We start from the raw sequence: 23770 nt of genomic DNA on the forward strand, positions 1-23770 counted from the left end.
GTCCGGTTGTCCATTTGTCCAGTCAACCAATCAAAGCATAATATGCTAATGATACGCTAAGGCTGCTCAACTGCTTGCTATGACATGCACTGAACACCAACCTCCCGCGTCCCTCCCGGGCCTCGATTGTGCACCAGTGTGGTCCCTCGGCCTGGCCTGCCCCCTCTCACAATCTAGGACCCCTCGGGGGATGTCGGAGAGCTGGTTTCGGCCCAGTCGCTCTCAACACAGGAGTTGCCCCCTGGTAGTGCGCCCCCACAGGGGGAGCGCCGGCCGCTCAGCCAGAAGCCAGGCTCACGGCTGGTGAGCTCAGCGGCGGTGGTGGGAACTTCTCCCACCTCTGAGGCAGTGCTAAGAATGTCCGACTGCCAGCTTATTCAATTCCCTGTAGAGAGTGGCCCTAAGCCATCAGTCGGACATCCCCCGCGGGCTCCCGGACTGTGAGAGCGCAGGCCGGGCTGAGTGACCCCCCCCCCCCCCCAACCAATGCATGAATTTTGTGTACTGGGCCTCTAGTTTATATATATACACATATGAATATATGAGCATGGAAAATACTTGAAAGGATTCATACCAGGTCATAATTACTTGTAATATGGGGATGGGGTAAATCTATACATTCATGTAAAGTTAGATATGTGCATGTTTATGTAAACATTCTTTTAAAAAGATAGAAATGATGCTTTAAAATGATTTCCTTTTAGGCTGCAGTTGTTGTCATCCAAGCATTGGGCCTCAGATATTTTTAAAAGCAGGGAACCCTATTTAGCAGAATCTCACCTGTAGCGCTCAGGAGATGAGAAGCTTTAATGAAGGCCACAGGGCCTCTGCAGGGACACACCTGAGGCATGTCCCTGGGACCTAAGAGTCCAGGTCACTGGTCTGAAACTCTGTTTGAGGGATAAGAATCCTCAGGAGATGAGCTACACCTAAGAAAGTCATGGCAGGAAGAATTCTTGTGGGTAGGAATCACAGACGTGTTCTGAAAACAATGCCCAAGGTTTTCAGCAATGTTAAACAGGTAGTATAGCTTCTCATGCAGAGGAGTGATTACTTAAAACAAAATCCAACCTTTAGTCTGACCCATATTTTATAAAAATAGAGAGGTGTCTGTGCACATTTTTTTTTTGAGAAATCATCTAAGCTTTTTTTTAATCCCTCAAGTATGGCAGCTGTATCGCTGTTAAAGCTATTTAATATTTTAACTAGCTGTTGTTTAGCATTACAAATGACTCAAGGAAAAAGAAACAAGGAGTCCATGGAAATACATTACTTGTGTTTACTGCCCCTGGGATTTTTTATTGTATGGAAGAAGCTGGTTTGCATTTATATGATAAAGGGTTTTTCTTAGAGTTAATTTTTAGTTAATAATGAGCTTTCATAAGAAAAATAATTTCAATGAATGCTAAGAATCAGATTGTTATTAATAGGGCAAGTAATATTGCTTTGTCTTTTTTCACACATTGAGGGTTTCCTGGTGACAGCTGGAGTGTGGGGGAGGGGCAGTCACTTTCAATCAACCAGCTGCTCTGTGCAGCATCCTGATGGTGACATTACAAAGCCTGTGGATAATTTTGGCTGTATTCAGAAAAGAAAATGTATCGAATTCTGGGAAGCAATAGATAATGTGCAAGAGCCCTTTGGGACCTAGATGATAGCCAACCACACATGCATTCAGGTTTCCATGTTGGTGTTAGTTACCATCTACTTTCTTGGACATTGTTACTACTACATGCACATAATAGTTATAAAGCAATAAAGCTTAGTTCCATGGGGGGAAAAGGCTCATTACTTTATGGAGAGGAAGGGAGAATGGAAAATAAACTTTGGGGGTGTGCTTCTTGTTTTCGCATAATATGCTGTTTCATCTAGTCTTCACAATGACTCCAGGAAGTAAGGGAAGTTTTTCTCATCTCTGGATAAAGAAGCTCAGCAGGATTGATTATATGATTTGCCCTCGGTCACGTACCAGTAAGCGATGGCATCCAGATTTGACCGCAAATCTGGCTTCAGCTCCAAGAGTGTTGTCATAAGAATAACAGCTGTTTCTCCATGGTGTTAACTTGCTTTTGCATTTTTAATTCAAAGTGTCAATATCAGGAGAGTTATGAGTAAAATTTATATACATATTACAATTACTTCAATTCTATATTCATAATGTATAGGGAGAGAGTTGACAGCTACTACTAATTTTGGATTTTTTTCTCCTTGAGAAAAGTCTCTTGGGCAACACCGAAGAAGTTTTGATACAGTTTTTATGTTACAAATACCAGCGATTTGCAATTATGTGTTATAATGAATCAGTTGTGATTCTAAGTTTGAAAAAATGGAGGAATAAATATATGTGCATATTGCCTTGTAGCAGAAGTCCTGCCTTCATACCAAAGTTTTCAAGATTTCCTCCTTTCTTTCAAGGTGTGTTAATTTTGTATTAGTACGAAACCTTATAGATTTCTAAATTTCCAGCTTGTAGCTATACAAGTATACCCACCAAGTGATGACTTAAATCTTTTATTTTTGTGAAATTGCTCCACAACTTTTGACTATGAATTTCATTGGTCACTTCATCTCCTTCCCCATTGCCCACAGGATAATGCCTGCCCCAGTATTTTCTTTATTTCTCCACCGGTACATCATACAAAACTTTAATTTTGCTACTTTCTAAACATTCCATGCACTTTTATATACAATTCTATTATAGTTCTTTATCACACTATATTGTTGCTGTTTGTGTGTTTGCTTCTCTTTCTAGGCTATGGTTACCTAAAAGGACTGCTTGTCCCTTAGTGGATGTTCAGATATTATTAAACTAGAGGCCTGGTGATATTCTTCACCCAGTGTCCAAGTTTATGCACTAACTATATGACTTTGAGAGGTCTTTGCCTTACTCATGCAGAAGTTACTCTCACACTCACGGGCTTGCACTGTGCACTCTTTTCTCTTTAGGGCATGCCTGGAGCAGACCTTTGAGATACTGCTTTATACCCTAGGGGCTAGAATATTGTATGCAGTAGAAAATGAGAGCTGGTAATGCTTGAGGTAAACTAGGATTTGCTTGCCAGTCCTTGGCAAATGCCATAGTATTCTGGGTAGGGTTCTTTGACAGCAAACAACAAAACTAAGTTAAAGCTCATCCAGATAACTCAAGAGCAAGATATTGGAAGTGTATGGGTAAGCTCAGAGAACTGACAGAAAAGCCAAACCACCAGGCTACGGGACAGCAGCTTGGTGGGGTCTCAAGGTTTGCATAGACCTAGTAGATTGGAAAATTCTTTTATTAAAAAATATATTTTTATTGATTTCAGAGAGGAAGGGAGAGGGTGAGAGAGTTAGAAACATCAATGATGAGAGAGAATCATTGATCGGCTGCCCCCTGCATACCCCCTACTGGGGATGGAGCCGCAACCTGGGCATGTGCCCTTGTCCAGAATTAAATCCAGGACCCTTCAGGTCTGCAGGCTGACGCTCTATCCACTGAGCCAAACCAGCTAGGGTTGGAAAATTCTTTAAGTTACTAGTAATGCTCTGAGTGTCAACTCCAGGAGTCGTTGGTATTAGTGTCTCTACACAAGTTTTAGATTCCAGGGAGAGAGTTATTATTCCAATTCTGGTCACTGGCCCTCTTGATTGCTGGTCCCCTCAGGACCACATCCAGTGGAGGTCTGAGGTAGATTGCTATTACTGAAAGAATGAGGTATTGATGCTGGGCAGGCAAAATCCTCAAGCTGTCCCTACCACCTAGTAATTAGTGGACGTCCTGTGTGCTTTCTGGGAGCAGAAACAACATCTCTGAAGTCTTGACTATTTCTTATGCTGGGCAGATTTCGGTTACATAAATAATTCACCAACAGTCCTTATACACATTAATTTAAAGGGTGTGGTGGCTATCACTTTTTCATTGATTTTAGGTAGACAAAGAAATCTGGCGTGGAGCAACTGGGAGGGTGGAATTACTTAAATCCTCTTGAAGGGAGAGATGGTGGGATGTTGGCATTGCTGCTCCCTGTGTCTGCTGGTTTAGGCCCTATGTCTGATGGGCTGTCAGTGGAAGAACTTTAATGAGCCCTCATTACACTAAAGCTTGTAGTCTGTGAGAGAAGGAACTGGCTTATGATTGATATTGGAAATCATACGTGGTGATGGATCAAAATTGGAGTTGGCACTAATTCACCTCGCTGTGGAGCAAAAGTCAGGACTATGTACAAAATCCAGTAGTTTCATTTTTCATGTATAAAGGTAATCTAATCATTTTTGTTAAGACAGTAACACTTTAAAAAGGAGGGAAAAATAAAAATTTGGCCATCTGACATATTGAGATTTTTTTTTAAAATCCTGAAATGGAGGATCATTAAATTTTCAAATGTAGTGATGATTTAAAGACAATTTTGACAAAAACTGTGGTTTGACATTTTATTATAAAATGTATTGTAATTAGAGAATCACTTCTACTTTCATGTGTCTTCCAAACACCCATCATATTGTTTAAAATAATGTGTGTGTAATTGAATCGCATGAAAAGGTTTAAAAATGTGGGATCATAGCCCTGACCAGGTGGCTGAATTGGTTGGAGCATCATCCTCTAAACCAAAAGGTTGCAGGTTCAGTTCTAGGTCAGGGCACATACCTAGGTTGGTGGTTTGATCCCTGGTTGGAGCACATGAGGGAGGCAATCTCAATCTCTCTCTCTCTCTCTCTCCCTCTCCCTCTCCCTCTCTCCCTCCCCTCTCTCTAAAAATCAATAAAAACATATCCTCTGGTGAAGATTAAAAAAAGAAAGTGGGCCTGGCCAGTGTGGCTCAGTATGAGTGTCGACCTATGAACCAGGAGGTCATGATTCCATTCTCAGGGCACATGCCTGGGTTACGGGTTGAATCTCTGGTAGGGAGCGTGCAGGAGGCAGCTGATCAATGATTCTCTCTCATCATTGATGTTTCTATCTCTCCCTCTCCCTTCCTCTCTCTGAAATCAATAAAAACATGCTTTTTTAAAAAAAGTGGAATCATAGAAAACCCAGAAAATGCTAATTGGTTACTAAGTTATAAAAATACTGTAAAGCTACTTAAAATTGTTGATGTCTTATTTTACTTTATTTGTTTATATGGGTTAAAATTACTATCATTTCTAAGTTTATAAACATAAATCATCTCAATATAATCTCATTTAATGCTCACAACACCAAATACGCCTGCATTATTTCCTTTTACAGGTGGGAAATGGCAGTTAAATGACTTTCCTAAGGTCACATAAGTGGTGTATTGTAGAGATCTTACCAAAAAGACCATGCCCTCAAACATTGTCCTAGACTCTGCATACGTTAGTATTGCCAGCCCTGTGCATCATTGCGACAAAAAGCATTGGGACATGTCTTTTCCCAGAGCCTGTCTGTTTACCCCAGCTTCCTGCCAACTTCTTTGTGCTCGGAAACTCTTTAGATGTGTCGCATTGCCCGTCACCTGTGCTTCTGTTGGCTGTGAGCATGGCAGCCCTTCCCGCGGTGCAGGGTGTGCTCTGTGAAGCCTGTTGTCCTGTGTGCCTTAGAGCAGCCTGGCAGCCTTTCATGCTGAATCCAGCAAGGTTGCTTTTTTCATTTAACAGAGCTGGGTGTCGCTTTCTAGGTGAACAATAATTAAATGCTTTTAAAGATGTATTTGATTAACAGGAAGCTGACCTGTGTAAATTAATTATAACTGTAATGATGTCATAGCCTTGTCTTTTATTATTAGCCAGGTAATTGACCAGAAGTTTGGAAGCTTATTGTAACTGACAGTTAGGGGTTTGACCTTGTGTGCTGTCTAGAAGCGAAACGTGCACAATGCATGTAAATGCAGCGTGTTCACTGTGCTGCATGTGTGGTCGGAGCATCTGATCTTGGGTTCTCATTTCTACTCTGTGCTGCTTTGAGGAAACTGGTATACTCAAACAGAATATTACACTGAATTCTCTTCGTAAAAGCATCGGGCCAAACACAGATGTCTGTGTCATTGAGTAATTACAATCAGACGGAAACCTGGCACATTTAGGATGTGCAGTCAAATAAACAAATGCCCTGAATTAAATGAATCTTGTTTTTAAGTTCCATGTGAAGGAAGGCAAAACAACTTTTGGTAGAGAAGACGTAACAATAGGGGCATATTTGATACGTTGAGAGAATTTGTCCCCTCCTATTCCAATTTGTCCGAGAAAGTTCAGAGCACGTGGTATTTTCAGTATTTGAGTGATGAGAACCTCTAACTTTGGTGGATTTGGTTGAAGAATGGGATGATGGTGGTAAACATGGAGGGGAGTGGGATAATAAGGACTAAGCAGCAGTGGTTGCTGGGTGTAGACGGTCCTCTCTCCTGCACACTTTCTACTAGGGGTAGAGTCAGCTCTGCTAGAATATGACATACGCATTCCTAAACTCACCATTCTGAGCACAATCAGGCAGTAAAAACCAGAGAGCTTATGGGGCACATGGTATTAGGAGAAAAACACCCCAAAACTTTGTCAGTGGTACATTAAAAAGAAGAGAAAGGCCCTGGCTGGTTTGACTCAGTGCTTAGAGCGTCGGCCTATGGACCAACAAGTCCCAGTCAGGGCACATACCTCGGTTGCAGGCTCGATCCCCTGGCAACCAATCAATATGTCTCTCACATCGATTCTCTTTCTCTCTCCCACTCCTTGCTCCCCTCCAATCTCTCTTAAAAAAAAAAATCCTCAGGTGAGGATTAAAAAAAAAAGAGAGATAGGAACCTAATAAAATAGTAGCACAATTTTACGCCTTATATAATCAAAAATATACAAGTGCTACCATAAATACAGCCCTCTCCCTTCAAAAAGTCCTAAATTTTGCTGTGGAAGTGGTTGCAACTTGTGAATTATTGTCAGTGGAGGAAGGAGGGTTATCTGGAATTGGATGGCAGACATTGATGGGTGTAGCTCATAATACAATCTGTGAACTTGAGGTAGTCGGATTGAGGTGTGCAAATGTGTACATTTTGTGGATTTCCATGAAGCTTGCTTCAGCTGGGTATACTTTTCTGCATCCACCTGGTACTTCTTGCTGATGAAATACAGTCAAAAGCAAAATATGCATTATGCTCAAATTGTTCCCTGATACTGTATATTAATTACAGTTGACAAATTTGCTTGTTTGAAGTACTGCAGCAGAAGTGACGGAGCCCGGTCAGGGAGGTGCTGGCAGTGCTGTAAGTTCTTTGCCTGAGTGCTTTCTCTGGCCCCTGACACCTGTTTTGCCTGCTATGGCAAGCCACAGGGACGGGAGTTAAGGCGGACCCCTAGTCTTGGGGATAGCACTGAGGCATAACTCTACTAGTTCCCAGGGTTCCCGGTGGGATTATGCGCTAGTACTCACAGTGATGGCTGGCTTAACAGTGCATACATTTTTGGCTCTTGCCTTCCCTATCTTGCTTCTCCATGACCCTATCAAGGTATTTGTCACCTTCCAAATAAATTAGTTGCACAGAGACCTTTGTCTCAGAGTCTGCTTCTGGGAGAAGCCTAAACTATAACACTGATGTATAATAATAACAAGTAGCTACATTCATCAAGAGTGTGCTAATGGAATCCTCATACTAACCCATTTGAAGATGGGGAAACAGACATGGCTTGATGAATTTGCCTAAGATAAGTCACACAGCTAATAAATAGACCAGCCATGTTTGCCACCACTTAGCACTGAGCGAAGACTCAGAGGCAAACACAATCTGATTGGGAAACTAGGCATAGGATAGTAATAGAAAATAAGGTTAAGTACTCAATGTTTTCAATTTAATTACTGGGGCTCCAAGGGGCCTTTTAGCAATGTCTCCTATTCTGCGATTACAAAAGGTGTTTGTTTTTAAAGCAGCTACTTGGGTTGGGGGTATGAAAATGGAATGTGCACACCTAATTTGGACATTTGCATTCAGTATTTTCCCCAAAGTTAATCATGCACATCCCAAAGTGCAGAGAGGAGCGAGGCCTGGCCACCTTTCTAAGGTGTTGTCACCCTGGTTTCGCATGTGGATATGCATGATTCTAGGCCAGTGATGGCGAACCTTTTGAGCTCAGCGTGCAGCATTTTAAAAAACCCTAACTTAACTCTGGTGCCGTGTCACATATAGAAATTTTTTGATATTTGCAACCATAGTAAAACAAAGACTTATATTTTTGATATTCATTTTATATATTTAAATGCCATTTAACAAAGAAAAATCAACCAAAAAAATGAGTTTGCGTGTCACCTCTGACACGCGTGTCATAGGTTCGCCATCACTGTTCTAGGCAGCGTCTACAGGGCAGGGGACCTTTATAGGGCCCCCTTTCCTGATGTTCTTATCCCTGGGAAATCCAAGGTGAGGTGACATTAGAGGCCCTGTGCCTGTGTATCCTTTTCTCAATGCTCCCTGATCCCAGGGAGGATGCTTAAAAGCTACGCAGCAAATGGGCCACAATCCTCCTATCTAATAAAAGAGTAATATGCAAATTGATCATCACTTCAACACACAACGATGGCTGCCCCCATGTGGACACAAGAAGGCTGCCACAAGATGACCGGCAGGGGAGGGAAGTTAGGGGTGACCAGGCTGGCAAGGGAGGACAGTTAGGGGTGACCAGGCTGGTAGCGGAGGGCAGTTAGGGGCAATCGGGCTGGCAGGGGAGCAGATAGGCGTCTATCAGGCTAGCAGGGGAGTGGTTAGGGGGTGATCAGGCTGGCAGGCAGAAGCGGTTAGGGGCAATCAGGCAAGCAGGCAGGTGAACGGTTAGGAGCCAGTAGTCCTGAATTGTGAGAGGGATGTCTGACTGCCCATTTAGGCCCACCTAAACGGGAGGGTGCAGGCTGGGCTGAGGGACACCCCCCCTGCACAAATTTTGTGCACCAGGCCTCTAGTAAATGAATAAAAGTATGTGTGTGCACAAAAGGGCTCCTATTAACTGCAGAATCTTCTGTCAAACTTTTCTGGTGACTTAGAAGATAAGCTGGGGCAGTTCTGTCTCTGAATCTACACTCTTTGTCACCCTGGGGGGACGGGGGCGGGTAGGGTTAAGCATGGCTGCCTCTCCAATGATGTGCAGGAAATAATCAAAGCAACTTCTGAACTCCTTTAAAACAGCAGCAGTTGCCCTAACTGGTTTGGCTCAGTGGATAGAGCGTGGCCTGTGGACTGAAAGGTCCCAGGTTCGATTCCCATTAAGGGCACGTGCTGGGTTGTGGGCTCGATCCCCAGTAGGGGGAGAGCAGGAGGCAACTGATCGATGATTCTCTCTCATCATTGATGTTTCTGTCTCTCTCCCTCTCCCTTCCTCTCTGAAATCAATAAAAATATATTAAACAAACAAACAGCAGCAGCAGTTGTGTGCACTTTGTCCTTTTTCCCCTCCGAGCCTAAAAACTACCTGGCCTAATAGATGGTCAGTATTTTACTTTGTTGTCTGATTATATTGGTGACCTTGTTAAAATTTAGCCTCTTCTAATCCTGAGAGAAGTTAAACTTTCTTTCACCAGGCAGAATTGATAGATGTTTTCCTCTTGGTCTCTCTCTCTTCCCCTCTGCATCTCTCTGTTTTTTTCTCCATCTATGTCTCAGTCTCTGTGTTTAGGGAGGACATTTCAGTCTTTAGACTATACTTCAGATTTCTGAGCTTTTTGTGGTGCAAAGCAACTTAACCGAACTGAACCTGAAGAAATAGACCATTTAAGTGTTTGATGATCTTGACATTCAGGACCCCCAAGCTAGGAGCAGAACCAGCTGGGAGGAAGTGCTGACTTACTGGGGAATAGTCTGTCCAGTTCATTTTAATCAACTCTTTGTGCTTTTTACCTAAAGTTTCAAATTGCCAGGAGTCGCCCGTAGACTGCTCACCACTACCACAGCCTCGCCCTTTCCTTTCACTTTGGCAAAACCCCAGTCCCTTGGAATGAATTAATTGTGGATCTTCATTTCCTTTGCTCTGTGTAAGTAAACTGGCATTAAGCTGACACACACAGCCAGTTGTTGTTGAAACTAGTTCAGAGCATTTCCTAAATCTGCCATTCCTTTCCTGAGTCCTCTGCCTTTACCTGAGACCAGCTCATTATTCCTTAAGATTTCTTACCTCAGCAGTCAGTCCTCAGTATAGTAGCAAAGCTTGGTCTTGGTGCTAGTAGTGTTGATGGCTTTTTGTTTGCTTGTTTTATCTTTTAGTTCTCACACCTTTCTACCCCCTTCTTGGTGGCAGGGACAGGTAGAAGCTGAAGTCTTGTGTTTAGCCTTGTGTACTTTGTACTGCGCCACAGTCCCTCCTGGTGAAATTGATCTAGCATTTTCCAGCAGCAGTCAATCGATCTTATCACTTCCTGGATATTGTTAGACTCTAGGATAGAGCTGATTACCAAGGCCTGACTTGACCATTTCTTTTGGAGATTCCATTTATTGCCTTGGGAAGGTATTTCTATGGCTTAGAATAAGTGATTGTATCATTTGAAACCACTTTCCTGTATTTAATTTAAACTTATCTTTTCACAGCTACCACCTTAGTTTTGCCTCAGTAATTATCTGTATAAGACACATGCAATTTTGGTCTTTCTTTTACGGTTCCACACCAAAACTGCAGAAAGGATTTCCACCAAATGGGGCAGTTATGTTTGGAACGGTCAGACTTACAATATAAGGTAGGGGATGTGTGTGAAGTTCACTTTGGTGACCTCTGGTGGTAAGAGTACCCCATGTGGCTGCCTATCTGAGGAGATGGCCCCACTTAATTAAGCACCTTGGACAGAGAAAGCTGAGGGCTGAAATTTGAATCCCTGGAAAGTCTCCAGGGCAGAAGCTCCATTGAGCTTCTTCTCACATGGGCATCCTTCAGGAGAGATGGCACGGCAGGGAATGATTTTCTTGGCAAGTGCTGTGTTGACCAGCTAGTAGATAATGTGGAACTAATACTGTCTTCACAGGATTGTGAGAATTAAATGAAACAAATGACACAACTCCTTTGTAAACTATCAATAATTTCACATATATGTTATTATTGGGAAGGTATATAAATATTGTAAGACATTGGACCCTGGGCTGAAAGCCTTGAAGTTGATCAGATGATAAAGAGTTAACATCAGCTAATACTTATACAGTGCTTATTATGTTTTACATATGCTAACGCATCAACTCCATGAAGCAGGTTTATTATTATTTAGCATCTGTTTTATAAATGAAGACACTTAGGCATAAATTGATTGAGAACTTGCCCAAAGTTATGCCCAAGCAATTGAGCCAGGAATCAAACTCAGGCCACTTGGCTCCAGAGTTCATTCTATTAACCATAACACTGTTCAATCTCATGATGAAGTACAGAAAGCTGTTATAGGTGAGAAAGCATGATGGATTGGGGCAGGGGATAACATGATGAGATTGGATTTAAATCTAATCGAGTGAAGTATTGTATAAAGTCGACTGAGGGAAGACTGTTAGGAGATAGGGCATGGTCTTCAGTGAGGTTTGTCACCACATAACATATGCCCTTAATAGTGGTTGCTTACTTGCCTGGAACATTCTTCTACTTCTGTTACTTTAGTGGTCTTAAATTCTAACTCACCAGCAGTCAGGTATTCTGCCTTCCACATGGATGGCATTTATATTTAAGGCAGGCTATTTTAAAGGACAGTTGGACAGTGTCTCACTAAGGTAAGGAAACTTTTATTTGTTTTCATTTGGGGAGATGGTATATGATGGGAGGGGGGGAAGAAAGGAAGTCTTGTATCTTAAGAACTCTAAATCTGGTAGTGTAAAATTAGAGGGATTTAGCCAGTTGGCATTAGGGAGATAGTTAATGGTTATGTGGAGCCAAATGAGACAATTTCTCATGTGGTTATAACGATGAAGTGTATGAGTGTGGAGAACTACTGTATAAATGGGGGTCTCAGCAACCCTCAAAAGAGGAAAATGCTCTCAATTCTCAATTTCTCTTGGAACAGAGTCCCAGTTGTAGATAGTTCTGAATACATGCTGGAATGTAATTACTGAGAGTGGCACAATATTCATAAAGACTAGATTCCCATTACGTTCTTCATATAATTGGATTCCAGTTTTCATTTTTTATTTATGAAGTCAGTTTTCATTCATTTGATTGTCTTCCACGAGTACAGGGCCTCTTATGGTCCTCGGATGGAGATTCCTCCCTGCACTCCCAGGATCCCCATTGACCAATCAACTCAGGTAGCTGATGTGTTGTGATAAATTGAACACAGTGTAGTGATGTGAAGCTGTTGCATTTAATATTTAAATATTAAGTTTTAAAATCATAATTTACATGTTATACATACAACTATGTATTGCATATACCAATTATGTATTGCACATAAGCTATAAGCTTTTTGAAATACATTCATGTATTTGAAAAGTGGAAACAAGTTACTTTGAAGTCTTTCATTAATAAATTCTTGTTCATTAAATGCAAATACATATTATACTATACAATTTTCTTATTTTCAAAAACTATCTTGAAAATCTGCATTTTGTAGTTAGGTTCTCTTGGGGCCTAAGGAAGCTAATGCCTTTTAGGGAAAAAATATGCTAAGTAGGAAAAAAATTACACTAAGTAGGAGGAAAAATTATGCTTAGCAATTTTATTGGAAAAACAGAATTTTATTATTGTGCTGGACTAAAAAGTTCTCACTTATTGGTCCTATAGTAACAAGCTGAGAAAATAATTTGTTATGTTAGGATTTGAAAGCCATGAATGATAAGACTCCTGAGAGAGTTACAGGAGAAGAATTGGTCAGTTCAGTTCATTCCTAGAGAGAGTAGACTGTCTTGAAACAGAATGAGAGAGAGAGAAAAAAGCATCTAGTGTGTATAGTTTGCCCAAGTTCATGTGGTATTTTTGATGCACTGATTTGTTGTCCAACTCTTGTAATTTAAAAAGCGGAGGGCGTTTTTATGTTTAGCATAAAGAGTCTGCTATTTATATAGCATATTTGCTTTGTTTGAAGCAATAAAGCACACTACCCCTCTGTTTCTTTCAAAAGTGATTTTACAGTATCTGTAGTTGAATGTGTTGGTCTAAGCCCTGCCCCTGCTATTGGACTACATTCCCATTCAACACAGCACATCACAGGGGAGGGAAGTGCTGACATCCTTGCAGTTGAACCTGAACAATGTCTTTGTAGTTTCATTTTTCTTTCTGAAGCATTCTTTTGACCGGAGCTTGTTAAACTGTTTCAGAAGGAGAGACAGAGCGAGAGCGAGAGAGAGAGAGAGAGAGAGAGAGAGAGAGAGAGGGCGCGAGCTTGTCTGTATGGTTCTGTGTACCTGTGAGCATGAGTGTCTATATTATGTTTTAAGCAATGAAAGTTTTAGCATTTGCTCATCAGTAGTCATTATGGAAATATAAATCAGTATCGCTTCACACCCACTAGGATGACTATGATTAAAAACTGGATAAAAACAAGTATTGTTGAAGATGAGAAATTGGAGATCTCTGACACTGCGAAATGTAAAAGAGTGCAGAAATTTGGAAAACAGTTGGTCAGTTCCTCAAAAAGTTAAATAGAGTTAACAAATAAGCCAGCAATTCTACTCCTAGGTATGTGCCCAAGAGAACTGAAAATAGAATCTATGTTTCTATAAAAAAAACTGTTTATGAATGCTCATAGCAGCACTATTCACTATAGTTGAAAAGTGGAAACAACCAAGATGTCCATCATCTAATGTATGGACAAGTCAGTGTTGTATCTCTCTATAATGAAATGTCATTCTGTCATAAAAAGGAACTACTATATTATTAATACATGATACAACACAGATAAACATTGAAAACATGCCAAATGAAAGCAGCCAGACACAAAAGGCCACATGTTGTATGATTCAGTTTATATGAAATGTTTAAAATAGGCAAATCCATAGAGACAGAAAGTAGATTAGTGATTGCCAGGAACTGGGGTAGAGGGGAGAGCAGGAAGTGACTGCTAATGGGCACAGAGTTTCATATTGGGGTAATGAGAATGGTCTGGAATAGATAGTGGTGTTGGTTTTACAACCTGTGAATATACTGAAAAACACTGAATCATACACGGTAAGAGTGAATTTCATGGTATGTGATTTACATATCTCAATTTTTAAAAAAACAAAGCTTAAGCATCTAGAAAATCAGGCATTAGCAAAGTACTGAGCCTGAGAGATAGTAGGCCTTTGATAAATACTTGCCAAATGAGTTGAACAAACCTACTCTCTCCTCTATGACTTTTTTAGGTAATATACTTAAAATATATGGAACTATTATTAAATGAAATTTACCACATGCATGAAAATAGTAGTTATGGCAATAGCATTAATTAATCTCACATATGTAGTGATTGGCCTTTTCTTGAGTCTTAAAGAAAAACACACAATTAAAAAAATATCAGTGAGTAATTGTAAGAGTTGTTGCACTTTTAGTGATATGGAAGGCTGTTTTCAGAATAGCATTTTATTATTCCTATTAAGACTCTGTCATTTCTTTCTTTCTTGTGAAATTAATTTGGTTACTATCCGATGCCAAATTGGATATATAATTTATAACTGTTGTATATTCTTGCAAGTTAATGCTCTAAATTGTTCTTGAACATTTAATCTGAAAGTTGAGATATATACCTCCCTATTAAATGATAATGATGAAATATGTCCCACTTTGTAAGTAGAGTTGAAAATCACCACAATTAGTTTCTTTTCCTTTTTTATAGAACTCCTTTCTCTCCCCCTTGAGACACATTGGTTTCCCAAGTTATGAATTCAGTTTCTTTTGTTTGTTCCAGCCATTTAGTTTTTCTTATTACATACCTGTTAAATTTTTAATTTCTCATTAAAAGTAAATATGGATAATTTTCCTATCAATATTTCAAGAAGCCTTTCATTTTCTATCTGTCACAACTTTGGTGTGTATTACTACATAATTAAAATGCCATTTTAAAAAATCAACTAGTACTAGCAAAATAGCCTATTAATACATTTTAAATGGATCAGAGGTTAATTTCTATAAAGTTGAGATAAATGTTATAAACACTTCTGGAACTAAAAATGGCAAGTGGAACAATATAGTGTTCTGGGGAAGGTTTCTACATTTGCAGGACAAATTCTTAGAGATAAACATCTCATAAGTATTCAGAACTTTTCAGTCCACTTATTGTATAATCAAGATGTAATAAAAAATACCAATCTTGAGTCATTGGTCAAATACTTACTAAGCACTGACTGTATGCCAGTCACTGGGCTAGGCTGTGGGTATTCAGTGGTGATCAAAATGGATAAGACAGTTCTGCCCTTGGCTATTTATGCTGTAATCCTGGAGCTCCTGGTGTGGGAGCCCCCATGTGGCTGGAGGCTAGTGACCGAGGCAGAGACCAGTGTGAGATGAGACCAGAGAAGTGGTCAGGGCACTAGTAAGCACAAGTGTTGAGTTATGGTGAAGAGTTTGGTCTTCATTCCAACTGTAATGATAAGCTACTGAAGGCTTACTGCAGGGGAATCCAACTGTAGTTTTTTGAATATTGCTCTGAGCAGCAGTAGAATATGGTTGGTAGGGGTAAGAGGAGAAGCAAGGAATCCTGCTAGGGAATTTGTTGTAATCCAGGCTTAGACTACAGTAGTGGCCCTAGAGTTAGAAGCTTGTAAATGGGTAACAAACTGGAAGGATTAACTGAGCCTTATATGGATGGGTGTTTGAGATAGTGAGGTGATGAGGGCCAAGGATGTGCAAAGGGTGTTTTCTACATCACTGACTTGAACTGGTTGCCTGGGGATTCCATGTCATGAGATGGGGAACATGGGTGGAAGGACAGACTTGGAAGGGATGGCCTCGTGTTGTTTTGGGCATGTTTAGTGTGCAGGAGGTTGTGTTTCTGAGGTGGGATGTACAGAGACTAGCCTGCTTTTTTCTTTGAGCTGCAGTGACTAGTTTATGGTCTGGATACAAATTAGAATAAAGAAATCACTTCCCAAACACATTGTACCAGTTTCCAGCTCATAGATAAATTGCTATAATTGATCAAGCCTCTGTGGTCTCTCTTATAACTCAGCACTGTAAAAATCTGTGTATTTGATGGGTCGGACAAAGCAATATTCATTTTATTGTCAACACTTGCTTACTTCCATCTGTTGTCTTTGTCTTTGGTGTTCCTAGCCCACAAGGTCAAGTTACAGATTTGGTCTTCACATGCACCAGTTGGGTTTTCTATTACCTTGTCACCAGCTTCATCCTTCACATTGGGTGGCTGACTTATTAAACTACTAAGAGAGCTGGTATGAAATGGTGCCAATTAATCTTTGCTACTTAAAACTCAAACTTAGGTTCTACCTACACTGATACTCTAGTGGCCTCTATGAAAGCGGGGCCCAGCATATTGTGCCCTTCTCACATGACTGTGCTTATATCTGCCTTCGCAGTAAGTATATATTTATTGCGAATATGAACCACATTATTTTATTCATCTTCTGATTTTCTGCAGCCAGAATTTTTGTTTCCTTCAGCAAGTAGAAATGGGCCATTTAGGGGCTAGAACTGTATTTTGTTCTTTGCTGTGCCTCTAGTGACTGGCATGCATTTGGCACCTGATATTTATTAAATAAATGAGTGATGGAAGGAATGCTGAGTAGTCATTCTGTGTGAAGAGGGTCAATTTAGTTTCCAGAAACCAAAGAGATCAGGCAGACTGTATACTTCCTATAAGATTATGTCCCTGGAACCTCTGAGAAATCAGGGCTGAAAAATATAAATGTGGGAATCATTCTAAGGAAAAGAATGATAGAAAGCATGAGAGTGGAATTCCATGAGTGTGTGAAAAGACTAAGGATAGGCGGGAAGTGAAAATCAGAGGAGGGTGAAGGCGGGGAAAGCACAGTGTCCTGGGAAGCAGGAGCTTTCAGCAGTAGAGCTGAGAGGTGAGGAGGGAGGCGGACAGAAAGGGACCTTTAGATTTGGGCAGAAGTAAAGCAAATATAATGTGAGCCTGGGTGTACAGTGTGAAAAATGATTGGGGACATTCTATTCTTTTGTTTATACTTTTCATCACTAACAATTCCAATCAAGGGAGAACTTTCTCTTAAGCAAAGACATAATTAGTTTTTATTTTCTCCTGTTCACAGTCTGGCCTCCATAGTACACTGTTTGTACTGGTACTGAAGGGTTTATTTGTTAGTTAATGATCAAGGCCATATTTTTTTCATTGCTCTGATTACAGGTAATGATGTTTTAATACATGTAATTATATGGGAGGATTGTGAGAAAGTCACAGTAGTTGAAGAAGAAAATCATCTGAAGGCCAATGTGAAAAATAGAGACCATTTCTCCAAAATTATTTGGGAACTTTTCAGTTGAAATTTTATGAGAGTGCTACAGAGCTATAATAATAAGCCCACGCAATAAAGAAACTGGGGTTGTGCTAGTAATGAGGATATGCACACACATAGGCACATAGAGTTTTTTCTTGGGCATTTCTTTTGGGGGTGATGTTGATAAGAATTTATATGGGGGGATGGGAAGTACCTTTGAGCCTTATCAGGATGCTTCCATTTGCAAAGGATTTTTCACCTAAGCGAGGTTACCTTTTCATAATGAAAAAGTAGCTACCGTTTATTCAGCACCTACTTTGTTCCAGACATTGTTACAGTCATCCTGGGAAGGAGGTGTTATTCCTAACCGAAAGTGAAGAAATTGAAGTTCAGAGAGTTAAGTACTTTGCCCTGGTCATAGAGTTAGTACATAGGAGAATCCTGCCCTTTTTTGCTCCAAAGCCTGTGTATGTTCCGACGTGCCCTCTGAATGAGAGTCTTTAGTGTATCAGTGTGTGTTTCCTGTTTGGGTGGAAGCCAAGAAGGCTCCACAGGGAAAACAGAGCCCCCCACCCCCCAATGAGCACTTTTTCTGAGTCCTGTCTCCTAATCTGCCTACTGACCCATATCTGCATTTACTGATGACATAAATGTCATAACGAACAAGGCTCTTCCCTTTAAGGACTTGACTTTTTTTGTTTAACTCTTGAATTGTTAGTCTGTGTCTCTTTCTTCACAAGCTTCCCATGAGCATAAATCAGTCCCTCGCCAAAGCAGTTGCCTTCCGTTTTGGTCAGTAATTGCTGTATTAACAAACCCCTCCAAAACTCTGTGAAGTAAAGTAAATAGTTTATGTGGGTCACTGTTCTGTGGGTCAGCAAGTTAGTCTGGGCTCAGCTGGGCTCACCCATTTTGTGGGAAGCTGCTGGTCACCTAGACAACCTTGCTTCTGGGCATTAGCTGCTTGGTGGCTGGGACCATCAGGGTGACTGGCCATCTTGGACTTGTCCGCGTGTGTGGGAGGGTTTCAAGAGAGAGCAGAAGCCTGCAGATCATCTTAAGGCCTCGATTCCTCTGCATCCTGTCAACTGAAGCCAGTCATAAGGTCAGCCAGGATCCGGGATGCAGAAGCAGACTGCTGGACCCTGGCACTCCCCTGTGTCACTAATTCCTGTCCACCCTTGAGATGGGAGGCGCATCACTGCCTCGGGCTGAAATGTGTGCCTAGCGTCTCGGTTCCCTCTGTCACTGTGTTTAGAACATTGTGTGGCACTTGTCAATTTACTTCTTAGTAGAATGTGAGCTCCTTAAAAACAGTGTTGCAATCCAGGATTTAGCTCCTACTAGGTAACGTTTAAAAGCTAAAGTTTCTGTGAAAATAAAGTATTCCAGGAGTTGATACCTTCCAACGTGGATTAGAAGATAATATATGCTTACATTTTAAAACTGGCTTGTTGATGTTTAAACACTTTGGAGCAGACTCTATCTAAAATATCAAAATTGACTATTTCTTTGAGAAAATGAAGGGGGTGAAGAATCCTTACCAGCATTGAGTAGAAATCATTATTAAATATTTATGTACTATCTTTGTAGGTTTTTTAAAATTAGGTTACAAGTTTGCTCAAAAGGAAGACAAGTCATATTTTCATAGCATATTTATCAGAGAAAGCATACCCACCCATTAACTGGTCCATTGGGATTTGGGAGAAAAGTCTCTATTTTAGAATGTGATATGAAGGAAGGACATCATCCAATGTCTGGAAGACACTGAAATAAATGCTGCTGGTAGATGAGAGATGGGGTACACAATGGAAGCTCATCTTTAAGTGAGTAGTATATATTGCATTCATTCTTCATCGATGGATGTTCATGTGCATATTATTTTTTGTTTTAGGTTCAGCTGTCTGTATACCTCCCTGGATCCCACATTTCCCCCTCACTGGGTTAGCATCTAACCATGCAACGGAGACCAAGGGGACTGAATGCTGGGCTTATTCTGCTCCTTTCTCAAATCTTCCATGTTGGCATCAATAATATTCCACCTGTCACCCTGGCTACTTTGGCTGTCAACATCTGGTTCTTCCTGAGTCCTTTGAAGCCAGTGTATAGCTCCTGCCTTAGCGTGGAGAAATGTTACCAGGAGAAAGACTGGCAGCGCTTGCTGCTCTCCCCCTTTCACCACGCGGACGACTGGCATCTGTATTTCAATATGGTGTCCATGCTATGGAAAGGAATACATCTGGAAAGAAGACTAGGAAGCCGATGGTTTGCCTATGTTATCACCACGTTCTCCCTACTCACTGGCGTGGTGTACCTTTTCTTGGAATTTGCTTTTGCAGAGTGTATGGGTGAGCCCGACTTCAAAAGGAGTTGTGCTGTAGGTTTCTCAGGTAAGGCCGACAGGTTTCTAGGGGAGCATGCATAGAGACAGTAAGGCAGGTGGGCTGCTGTCTTTTATGAAGCGTGGGCCATACTTGATGAAGGAAACACATATTGAGTGGGTTAGGGCTGCCAGAGGCTGTATTTTGGAGAGGGGGGCTGATTGGATCACAGGAGGGACATAGATTTGGCTCTGCATCATTTACTCTTGGACAGTTTGGACTACAGTCTGTTCAAAGGTGGTTTTGTAGGAGACGCAATACTGATATCTGCACTGGCTCCATGATGGTGGGACCAGGGAGAGACCCACAAGTGTATTTGTGATGGGGAGTTCTGTAAAAAGATGAGTATGCCTCTTAATAACTTCATTCAAATAAATGCATCATGCTTACCATGGCATGCTCACCATGTTTTAGGAGCCAAGATAAATCACTCTATCTAACTCACTATTTAATATTCGTATAACAGGTTCATAGGGAGCTGGCATTGTCTTGGTTTTGTAGATGAGGAAGCTAAGACTCAGAGAAGTAAAGAACTTCCAAAAACTTGCTCAAGGTTACACACCTAGTAGGTGGGAAGCTGAGATTTGAACCCATGCTGCATGACTTTACCCATGTGTTGCCTTACCTCTCCCTTTAACCTTTACTGGTTCTTTTTTATGTATATGTCATAGGACTGAAATGGGCATCAGGGCATAAATTGGGTGTTCTGTAAATCAGAAAGTGAAGGGGAGGAAGGAAATGATCCTGAAACAGAGGAAATCTAACCCTGTACTTCCCCTCTAAGATGCACCCTCTTGCATCTGATTGTGGGAGAAGAAAGAAAAATGTCCTTCCTTCCGCATCTTTCCATTGAGGTTATCTTTCCATTGAGGTTAGAAAAATACATGTGACTTAACATACTTATTTTCTATTGAGTTAAAATTCACATGGCATAAAATGAATGATTTTGAAGTGTACATTTCAGTGGCATTTAGTGCCATTGCTGGTGTTTTATAACCTCATTTTATGTGTTACGTATTTAGTAGCATGCGGAAAATCAGTATTAACTTCTGTGTTAAGAAACATCACAAGAATTATTACTTTGTACATTGTCTTTCTACTGAGCTCTGGGTTGACTTGTAAGCAGTTAAAGTATGTTTCAAAGCAAAAAGTTGATGTAGTGGAATAATCATTTTCACTTTCAACTAGTTTTCTTTGTAAATGTTGATTATCTCCACATTTGGATTGTTAATATTTGTATGCTCTTTCTTCTCTTTTAGGAGTTTTGTTTGCTTTGAAAGTTCTTCACAACCATTATTTCCCTGGAGGCTTTGTCAACATTTTGGGCTTTCCTGTACCCCACAAATTTAGTTGTTGGGCAGAACTTGTGGCTATTCATTTAGTCACTCCAGGGTAAGTATTTATTTACTCTTAGAAAATACAAATGAAGAACCTCATGTTCTATGGAAAAGAAATTAGAATAATAATGAAGTAACTAATTGTTCAGTGAAGTTTATTCTTTAACTAAAAGAATAGAATCAGTGTCAGGCATTCCTGAGTTTGAATCCTGTCACTGTCTGAGCTGTGTGATTTTGGTGTACTTGAATTATCTGAGGTATGGTGTCCTCACCTTTTATGTAGGAACTAGAAGCTCAGTGCACGAAATTCCTGCACGGGTATGGTCTCTAGGCTTGGCTGGCGATCAGGGCCAATTGGAGCTTTCCAGCTGCTGGCCGGGGCCTTTCTTCATTCCGCACCACACCCTGGTGGTCAGCACACGTCATAGCGAGCAATCTAACTCATGGTTGAACTCCTGAGGGGACACTTTGCATATTAGCCTTTTATATATAAAGATAATAGAACCTGATATACAGATTTGAGGGTTGACTTTAACCAGCCTTTCAATCTAGTAACTCAAACAACAATAATCCAAAGAGGCACATAATTATAAAGATTGAAAAACAACAACAAGGTATGTTGGTTCAATGCTTTTATACCATTTTAGTTGTGAATTGTCTTGGTAATATACTCTTGTGGACCAAAAGGGGCTACATGCTAACCAGCTCAGGGAAGGCCTGCATGGCAATCTTGCAAACTCAGAGACTTATAGTGACCACAAAGGATGCTCTGAAATTAAAACTTTTTAACTAAAAGCAGTTTATAGCTCATGTCCTAGGCTAGAATCTTCCCTGGGAAAAGTTAAATACCTTAACCAACCCGTCTATTGTCTTTTTTTTTTCTTCTGTCTATTGTTTTTTGCATCTGCCATAACATTCCTTCACAATGTCAGGGTAACTCCCCTTTCTCCAGACCCCTCAGGGCACAACCAATGCACCAGGGTGGAGACCTTAAATCCTCTCATTGTTATTGTTATCACGTTAATTGTTGACTATGTAGGATCCCCGTAACCACCTATGTAAAAGATGTATGTGTCTATCATTTTACTTTTCATCCAATAACAGAGGTTTCCCTGTATTGCTTTCTCCCACCTCCCTAATCTATCACCAATGGATTTCTTGTATCCATTTGCATCTTCTTTTTGAATTGTATTATATAAAATATGGTGCAAGACGGCCATTCTCTGGCATTCTCTCAGTCCCTTGAGATTTTGTTTCCTGACAATTGTCCACTGTTAGGCTGAAATAAACTCTCCAAAAAAATCACCACAAGTTTAAATGTTTCTTACCTTGACACTCTTTAAACAAAAGTCTTTACTCACAAACTTGATATATAAAATGGATCAACTTTTCACTCTTTGGGGTTGAGAGGAAGCAAGAGACCCCATTCCTTTTTGCCTTACCCCTGTGTCACTGTGAAGGTGCCTCAAAGGCACCTCCACAGAACCCTAGGGTTCCAAGGAGCACAGTTTGAGAACCACTGAAGTCTCAATGTTTTACTGATGAGGACAAGGACATTCAGGAAGTTAAGGGACCCATCAAAGGACTCCTGGTAGACTCCAGGACTAGTTAGGATTCAGGCCTTCTGACTGCTGGTCCCCTGCTTCTGCCTGGGGTACTGGGCTTTTCCACTTGCGTCCCTTTCTCTGCTTTCTGGATAGAAAAAAGGGGGTGAATTGTGCTATTTTTCCCCTTCTTCCACCAGCCTCATTTCTCTTAATCTGTATAATGCAGCTGGAAACCCATGGCTTGTTTGTTGACTTTTACTGTGGGGACCTGGACACTGTTTGGAGAATGGGCAGATTTAGGAAGATTCAGAAAGAAGTGAGGAGGATTTTTTTTTCTCTGCTGTTTCTTTCAGAGAGCAATGTTGTTTTTAACTTGCTTTTTGTTTGTACGTCTATGTTGAGTGTCCTCCTTCATTTGGGAATATTCTCCTTGGGCTGTTGTATGTGAGCCCAGTAACCCTGAGTCCTTCTTTAATGCTAATTTCCATCCTAGCCAGCTGGCCTGTAAAAAAGCAGTGCGTGGCCACTGAGCACCACTCATTTGCAACTGTATTGTTATTTTGTGACAGTTCCTGGAAGAAAGCTTAACAAAATCTTCAAAGTTTTCTTTGAAAAAGGGTCCTGTAATGTCTGCCCCTTATCTGAACAACCCTCTCTCCACCTTGTCACTCACAGCTCCCTTACTCACTTGATGTGATTGGCTTCTCTATGTAGACCAGAGACTTGTCTGTGACAGCAACACCCAACATTCATATGAAAATCACTCCCAGTGGTGCTGGAACTTTTATTCTATAATGAACCCTTTGAATAGCAGTGCCTTTAATATGCTCATTCAGCTATTTCTGAAGACTCTCATCACACATTTTATTTTTTTTAGTGTCCCTTTCTTACGTGGACAAGGCATAGTTGTATTTTTATGTAATATGCTTATTATGGGTGGAGGAACCTGGAAATTAAATGAGATTTCTTCCCTTTGAGGTTTGAAAGAATAAATCTTTTGGTTTTTAAGATTTGACTACTTTTGAATGATAAACTTCTGATAGCTACGCATCTACTTATGCATGCGTCCAAATAAAGACTGAGCTAAACACTGGTCCAGGAAACCTGAGAAGCAAGTGCTTCTTTGAGATGGATCTTGGAAAAGTGGGAGAAACCAGAGCTCTTTGCTCTGCATTGTTCTTCTGGTAGTTGTCAATTGTAATTTTCATTGGGAAAACAGTGTAAATGTTCAGGACAGAGCCTGCTTT

The 23770-nt window shown here is 40.7% G+C and overlaps 1 protein-coding gene across 1 annotated transcript in view; it reads left to right on the forward strand.

Annotated features, from left to right (window-relative positions):
* The window catches only part of RHBDD1 (rhomboid domain containing 1), a 97675-nt gene that overhangs the window by 3134 nt on the left and 70771 nt on the right, over window positions 1-23770 (forward strand). Inside the window, exons 2-3 of the mRNA XM_006082587.3 lie at window positions 19153-19648; window positions 20899-21031. Coding sequence (XP_006082649.1) covers window positions 19216-19648; window positions 20899-21031 — 566 coding nt within the window. The 5' untranslated portion in view covers window positions 19153-19215. The remainder of the gene's footprint in view (window positions 1-19152; window positions 19649-20898; window positions 21032-23770) is intronic.

The sequence above is a fragment of the Myotis lucifugus genome, unplaced genomic scaffold (genome assembly GCF_000147115.1).
Source record: "Myotis lucifugus unplaced genomic scaffold, Myoluc2.0 scaffold_3, whole genome shotgun sequence".
Taxonomy (NCBI): domain Eukaryota; kingdom Metazoa; phylum Chordata; class Mammalia; order Chiroptera; family Vespertilionidae; genus Myotis; species Myotis lucifugus.